This window comes from Orcinus orca, chromosome 5 (assembly GCF_937001465.1).
Source record: "Orcinus orca chromosome 5, mOrcOrc1.1, whole genome shotgun sequence".
NCBI classification, from domain to species: domain Eukaryota; kingdom Metazoa; phylum Chordata; class Mammalia; order Artiodactyla; family Delphinidae; genus Orcinus; species Orcinus orca.
This window is the reverse complement of record NC_064563.1, coordinates 86,004,602-86,012,613: the sequence shown is the minus strand read 5'-3', so window position 1 is coordinate 86,012,613 and position 8,012 is coordinate 86,004,602. Positions and strand designations below refer to the sequence as shown.

At 41.2% G+C, this 8,012-nt stretch overlaps 1 protein-coding gene across 1 annotated transcript; it reads left to right on the top strand.

The window, feature by feature from the left end:
- Window positions 1-1,270: 1,270 nt before the first annotated feature.
- On the top strand, window positions 1,271-1,592 carry LOC101277942 (non-histone chromosomal protein HMG-14-like). The gene has a single exon (XM_033403251.2). It carries the CDS (start codon window positions 1,272-1,274, stop codon window positions 1,575-1,577), a length of 306 nt encoding a protein of 101 aa, XP_033259142.1. The 5' UTR covers window position 1,271; the 3' UTR covers window positions 1,578-1,592.
- Window positions 1,593-8,012: the final 6,420 nt, after the last annotated feature.

Below are 8,012 nucleotides of genomic sequence, written 5' to 3'. Positions count from 1 at the left end.
TCCAAGAGGGAGGGGATATATGTATACATCTGACTGATTCACTTCATTGTGCAGCAGAAACTAACACAACATTGTAAAGCAATTATACTCCAATTTAAAAAAAAAAAGCTAATGGAAATAGGAATGATGGAGCAGAAGGACAAAAGGTGTAGAAGATGTTTTATAAAAGGTTGGTGGGATTTATATGCCCCCATTATCTACCCCAGCCCATGGTCCTGATCCTAATTGTGCCAGTAAATTATTTAGCAATATGATTTGTCATGTGAAATAATATTTGGATCACTTATTAAAGACCCATTTTATGTCAGACGGCTTACATAATCTAAGCCTAATTTTTGCAAACATACTTATAATTGAGAAAACCATTTCAGCAAGCTCAAGAGACTTACCTAGGGTTACAGATTCAAGTTAATGCGGAGAGAGGATTTGAACGTATGTAATCCGAATCCCAAACCAAGTGTTTTCCCCTTTTCTGCTAAATCCTATTTATAAGACTTGTGATGGTCAGAAGAATGCAGAGTCCATCTATTTCTTCCAGCTAAGTTGCTCTGGTCAGGTTGCCTAACCATTTTTTTTCCCATAAAGATACACATTTTTAAAGAAACATTAAAATGCCATTTCTATCTTCTGACTTTAAAGGGGGGGGGGTCTTAATAATATCTGTGTTGTAAAAGAAGGAGGAACAGATCTGCCTGAAAGTGGTTGAGCTGTAAGGAGGGATACTGAACTGGGGGAGAGGATTCTGTTGCAGGAGAAGTTTGGAAAACGAAGTCTGAGTCAGAGATGTCTCTACCACACTTGTTGTCCGACAGAAATACGACGCGAGCCACACGCTTAGGTTTAAATATCCTAACAGTCATGTTTAAAAATGTAAAAATAAACAGGTGGTTTTAATTTTAAGAAGATACGCAATCCAGTGTATCTAAAGGATTACCGTTTTAAGATATAATCAACACGAAACATTCACGATCTGTTTTACATTCTTTTTGTATATGAAGTTTTTAAAACGTCTAGTATATGCCTTACACTTGAAGCACATCTTTATTTAGAAAGCCTCGTTTCACGTGCTCTAAAGCAACCTGTGGTCAGAGCTGACCACACTGCACAGCAGAGTTCTAGTAGCTTAAGAAGAAAGAGAAGGTGATCAAAAGGAATTTACATGCGGGTCCCAGCGGCTCGGGCGGCGGGAGCAGAGGCAGCGGCCAGGCAGCCCAGCTTCGAGAAGGCTCTGCGCCCGCAGGCACCCGGCCCGCGTCCGCCCCGCCGCCACGATGCCCAAGAGGAAGGTCAGCTACGCCGAGGGGGCGGCGAAGGAGGAGCCCAAGAGGAGGTCGGCGAGGTTGTCAGCTAAACTGGCTCCTGCAAAAGTGGAAACGAAGCCAAAAAAGGCGGCAGGAAAGGATAAATCTTCCGACAAAAAAGTGCAAACAGCGGGGAAAAGGGGAGCAAAGGGAAAACAGGCTGAAGTGGCTAACCAAGAGACTAAAGAAGACTTACCTGCAGAAAATGGAGAGACTAAAAGTGAGGAGAGCCCAGCTTCTGATGAAGCAGGAGGGAAAGAAGCCAAGTCTGATTAATATCACACACCTGGTCCTATCAGGGGTCCCTGTCTCCCTCCTTGTACAATCCAGAGGAATATTTTTATCAACTCTTTTGTAAATGCAGGTTTTTTAGTAGCTCTAGAAACATTTTTAAAGAGGAGGGAGTCCCACCTCGTCCCATTTTTTAAGTGTAAACACTCTTTTTTAAGAGGTGAAATCATTTGCGGGTTGTTTATTTTTTGGTACAATCAGAAAATAGTGGGATATTGAATATGGGAGGCTTTGATTGTCTTGGGTGTCAGCTTAACATTCCACAGATGGGGGGTAGCTTTTATATCCTATAATACAAAGCATACTAAATGGCAGTTTGGAGACAGTTGTGCATTTAATGTCTTAAACGCTTTAAATTACTTCTCTTCCCATGTTGTTTTTGGTAGAATTGTTTCCTAAAGCAAACCACTCACCCCTTGATCTTGGCTCTCCTGGGCAGCATTTTGTGCACTCTGTAACATCTTTGGTCATGGTAGTCCAGTTCTTCTAGTAAAACTGTTAATGTGCTGTGGACGACTGACAATTTGAGCATGTAGTGTATATGATATTAAATTGTGAATCAGTGGGACTTAACGATGTAACAGCATATCAATATTTGAAGATATTGGTACTGGATATCCTGTGAAGGAAAATTTGCCTCCAAATTTTAATCTGAAAAGTCACTGGAATAACTGTTCAGAAAAGAATCTACATGATTTTTTAGATTTCTGGTACGTATGTTGAGAATTGTGTACAAATTAAAATGTCTGTGTACTGATCCTCAAAACAACCAATAAAATCTCAATTATGAAAGAAAAAAAAGGAGTTTACATGAAAATGAACTCATTTCAGAATGGGGTGACTGAAGTACAAAAAATTATATATCAATAATTGGAGGTGGATAAAATTTCCATCTACTGGGAATGAGGTAAGACAAATTATAGGGGAATCACGTGGAGTGAAATAAAGGGGGGAAGCAAAACAAACACTGGGGGAGCAGGTGTTTCCCATTCATTGTCACTCACTCACTCAACAGAAAGTTACCATTCTCTCCGGTTGCATAGAGGAGAACTCTAACCCAGAGAAAAATTCAGTCACTGGCTCGAGTTTCAACTTCCTACTAGTCTATGAATCTGTGACTACCCAAAATCAATAGTTTGTATCTATCTTATTCTCATTGCCTATAGTGAAAAAAGAAAAGGAAAAAAGAGGTATAATCTGTCAGCTGACCTGAGTTGCTATTGTTGATGAGGCAGAGACAGGGGATTTGCCAAGAGCAAGGGGGTAGGAGGCTAGAAATCTTGCCAAGGGCTGTGTTTCAAAGACTGTTGCTCCAATCCCTAGGCCTGTAAGGTGCTAGAGGAGGGGAGCCAGGCCCACAGCAGCTGTTGCACTAGGCAGTTGTTATTCTGGGGACATGGACCCACTGTTCTCTTGGTACAGTTGAAGACAGAAAGCAAAAGATTGGGTTTGACAGTAGTCAGAGAGCATTGGTGGAAAAACTGGAGAAATTCCTGCACATGAGGTTGGTGAAAAATCAGGGGAGCTTGTCCAATGACCTGCTCTGGATTTTCAGACACTAGGATAGATTCTTATCTGACTTACACAAGCTCAGTATGCTTCCTGGTTTGTATTTTAAGTTTTAAAATAACAGTCTTACTCCAAACTGTCCATGTGAAATGCAGATCATCTACATTCTGTGATGTAATCCGCTTGGGTCATGGCGGTGAGAAGATTATCACATCGTTCTCATACAGGCAACTCTTTTAGGAGAATTTGGAGGAACAGAAAAAAAGGGGCATCAGACAGCTCTAATTAGCCTTACTTTCATGAAAACTGAATTTCATGAAAATCAAGTTATTTTCAGCTAAGGATCACTGCTGAGAGGAAAGAAAAAACAAATGAGCTGAAGAGTAACAAGACCCTCTTTAAGAATGGATTCATAATGAACTCTCATTTCTATCTGGATAAGTAGTTTACACATAATTACTTAACCTATAGGATTGTGAGAGAGTTAAAAAGTTGACCATATTCATGCATTCAAAAGTTCCGTCAACAGCTGTTGTTTGAGCATCTACTCTGTGCTAAATGCTATTCTAGGCTCTGATTAGAGACTAGTGTGGCAAAGGCTGCTAGCTGATTCCTAAACCCATTTCCTCTTCTTGGAAACACAACTAGACTACATTTTCTAGACTTTGGAGTTAGGTTTGGATATGACTGAGTACTAGCCAATAGACTATAAGAGAAAATGTTGCTTCTGCCCCTGCCATGTGTGATTCTCCATGAGAGTCTTTCACTGACTATACTGACCTCGGGAACTACATTGAAAGTGGTGGACCACATAGGAGAAGGTGGCAGAATCACCGCTTAGAGGAGAGCAGTAAGAAAACTGGTTTTACGCTTGAGGTGAGCTAGAAATAAACTTGTTATAGCAGCTAGTGCAACCTTAGATAATATTAGCATGAACAACAGACCTGCTCAGTGTCCTCTTGATCTTATAACCCAATGAGAGACAGACAATAAATAAGCAAACCACATAAATATATTTGGTTGTACATGAAAATGTTAATCCTAGCTATAGAAGAAGCCCCCATAGCTCAGGTTCATGCTAAAAGATTAAAACTGTGGTTGATCCCAAAAAAAATTTACGTTTGACTTTGGAATAAACAATCTCTTTCTCTCTTCATCCTACCTCTCCACCCCCTGCCCAACAGACACACATACCTCTTTAACCAAGTACCTAATTTTCTTAAACAGTGGTGGACTCCACTGCATGCAGTGAATAAGAAAAACCACATCATCTTAGAGATTTCAGTTCCCTGTTTTCTTTCCTGAATGTTATTCCATTGTAGAAAGATATAAATGCATCTTTTCTGTAAGCAATAATGAAACATTGGTTGGCTGGTTAATTTTCTTCCATAAACAAAAGCAGAAATACTGACTACATCACCTGGTGGTAGAGCAGCAGAAAGATGACTGAGGTGATACTTAAAAGAGTTCTGAGGTCCTGTCCTAATTATGTGATGGGAGCTAAAGAAGCTACTGCTGAGGTCTTAGTTGCCTCATATACAAAACTGGAGGTTTGGGCTAAATGAGCTATAAGACTCCTCACACTTCTATTTCTACTTTCTGAGCCTGAACACAAACTTTTTTTTTTTTTTTTAACAGAAAAATGGTAGATGTGTGGCTCAAATGCAGTGCTTGGGAGACATTCTGCCTAGTTCACAGGTTCAAATGATGGGACTCAGCGTATGAACTTGGAATCCTCGACTCTCTGTTAGAGGCCCGATGCATTACCTAGAAAACGGAGGCTAAAGAGACATTGGGAAATCCCAGGTGATTCAGATATTCTGTTTGAATTACGCAAAAACCTTCCCAGGACTTTTACTTCATTTGACCCCTGTACTTCGGAAGTGTGTGTGTATATATGTATATGATTCTGATTTCCCAAAGATCTGAGCCTCCTTTGTCCTTTGAAGCTTCAACTTTTCAAAATAAGAACTGTATTGTTTTTAACAATTGGGTCTTTCTCCCCAGCTCCCCACCCCGCGCTCAGCTTCTCTCTTCTCTGTGTTCTCCCTCAGCCCCTCTCAACTGTCTGGCTACTGATGGTGTGCATTGTGATTTAAGATACTCTGTGCTTTTCCCTTCCTTACCACGGTGCCTTTGATTCAGATACAGACAGATACATTATTGATCAGATTTTTGCTGCTCCTCTTCACTTGCTGCTGTTGCACTCGTAACTAATAAGCTCATAAGAGAAGGAGAGTGAGGCAAGCCTGCCTCCTTTTATAAAGCAAGAGGATGACAATGCTATAGCCTCCACTTTGGCATCTTTAAGAAATGCTACCTGCTTTCCCACTGGGAGCCTTCGTTTGTTTGGTCGGGCCACATCACTGTGCAGAGGCTAGTGGTCTACCTGCCGGACAGTGAAGGCCTGCTTGGATGAAGAAGACGAAATTTACGTAGATGGAGGACCATTCTTTGTTCCATAGTGGATAAGTGGTTGGGCTTCTTTGCTAAGTGTTCCATGTAAATCCTAAGTAGCCATTTTTAACCAGATTCTTTATAATCTTATTTATTTTTTGCCACCAACCTAGGATTGGGTCTTCAGACTCTGAACCTACATCCTTCTCTAGAGGCAGAAATGCTGGGAATTTTCTCCTGTGACCTATTTTTCAACACCTTTGCTGGATCCTTAAGAGACATGACTGAAAAAGCTACAAGAAAGATTTCTTTATCTTACCTAAAGTTTCCTTCTTCTTTAGACATTTAAACACCCTAATTCAAAATATCAAATTTTTCAGTGCTCATATCCTTTAACCCAACAACTCTACTATCGTAGTTACGTTTGCTAAAGCACGTGTATGTGTGTGTGTGTGTGTGTGTGTTTGTGTGTGCACAGACGTATACATACAAACATGATTATTCTCCTTGTAATAGCAAAACCTGGAAAAAACTTGGGGGCTACTTAAATAAATAATTGGTCATCCATAGAGTCGAATAATATGCAGCTATTTTAAAAATAAAAGAGCTATACATGATGATTCTGAAAAAGTGGTTACATTACTAAATGGAAAACATACTTGCACAGGCTGAACTCTTCTGTCAAAATTTTGATCTATCTGCTATCTATTTATCTGTCTTTCTGTCCGTCTGTTCATCATGCATCCATCCAGATACCTCTGCTGCTTTATGTATTATGCATTTTACATTTTACTGAGAGTGTAGATAAAATCTGTTAACAGCAACTTCCTCTAGGAAGAGTGACTCTGGGAAAGGGAGATTTACATGTTATAGTTCACCTTTTGGTGTTTTCTGAATTTCTAACTTGGTGCAGCTATTGCTTTTATTTTTAAAAGATGTCATGTCAGCTGAGGTAAACTGGATTCTGATATTATGGAGGATTCCTCTTCTTTTTTTCTTTATATATTTCAAACCTGTATAAGTCTTGTTTGAAAACGCCCTAATATGAAGGCTTAATGGTTATATAAAAATATGGTTCCAGTCACTTTCCTGAAAATGAATCTTGAAAGATGAAGGGAAAAAGTCACAGGGGCTATAAGTCCCTGAGTGGTGAGAACACACGGAGGGGGCAGAGGAAAGGGCTGTGAGGGGAGAGGAGTGACACTGAGGGATGTGCTTCCCGCGATGCACAGAAGTAAGGTGAGAGAGGGCTGGCAGTTAGGGAAATTGGAGTCTAGCCCCGCTCTGCCATTTCCTGCCCTCTTACACATTATCACTTAACCTCTCCCAACCTCAGTTTCCTCATTTATAAAATAAGGGAATTGTGTTGGATGATTTCTGAGGTGCCTTCTAGCGCAGAAATCTATACAGTTCTATGAAACATCAGCCATTCTCCCCCCACATAATTGGCAGGAGGTGGTAATGAAATAATGTCTAGAATATGACTCATCTTTCAATGTACATTTTCTCTGTCCTTCGAAAGAAGTAGTCAGTAGGTCTTGTTTTTTTCCTCCTGTTACTCTGATAATAAGTCAGGATAAACGCCCTATAATGGACGCCACAGAGACTTTTTTTTTTTTTTTTTTGCTGTACGCGGGCCTCTGCACAGGCTCCGGACGCGCAGGCTCAGCGGCCATGGCTCACGGGCCCAGCCGCTCCGCGGCATGCGGGATCCTCCCGAACCGGGGCACGAACCCGTGTCCCCTGCATCGGCAGGCGGGCTCTCAACCACTGCGCCACCAGGGAAGCCCCACACAGAGACTTTTATTTGTGGGGAAAAGCTGAGCTGGCCCAGAAATGCCCATTTGACAGAACACACTTCTAGTCAGAGACAGCAAAGGCAGGTACAGTGAATGAACGATAAGGTAGATTAGAGTGATCAGAGTTTTAGTTTAAAAGAAACAAAAAAACACATCATTCATCATATGAAATTTTGCAGTTTGTGGTATGTTCTATTTTATCTGATTCTGTCCACCTGTCCTTTCTAAAGCCTTTCAACCCCACTAATGTTTTCTATTCCAAAACTACAGAGTAGAAAGAAGCCTGACCCAATCCCTGCCATCCCAGCATACTGTCAAGTTACCATGATCCTTTAAGGCCCTTGGCTTGGGGTTATGGACAGAATGAAAGCCAAAAGTCGGGTGATCACTATTTCATGGTGTGACCTAGGAAGGCCAATGCAACGTGAGGAATACTTCTCGAGCCCCTACCACGTACTAGGCATCGTGCTAAGCATTCAGTATTCAAAGGTCAAGGCCCTTCGTTGAAGAAGATAGGAGTCTAAAGGGGGAAGGATCAACATATCTGTAACTACAGTACAAGTCCCACACCAGAAGGCCAGACCAGAGCTATGGAAGTACAGAGCAGGGGTTGTTCAGCCTGCCAAAGGGTCATTTGAGCTGGGACTTAAAGACAAATAACCAATATCCAGGATCTCCTTTTGCTAACAGTTTCTGGCCTTACTGTCACAGGGAA

What these genes read in the sequence shown, in the direction of transcription:
- LOC101277942 (XM_033403251.2), top strand. Translation starts at nt 1,272, where the DNA reads ATGCCCAAGAGGAAGGTCAGCTACGCCGAGGGGGCGGCGAAGGAGGAG.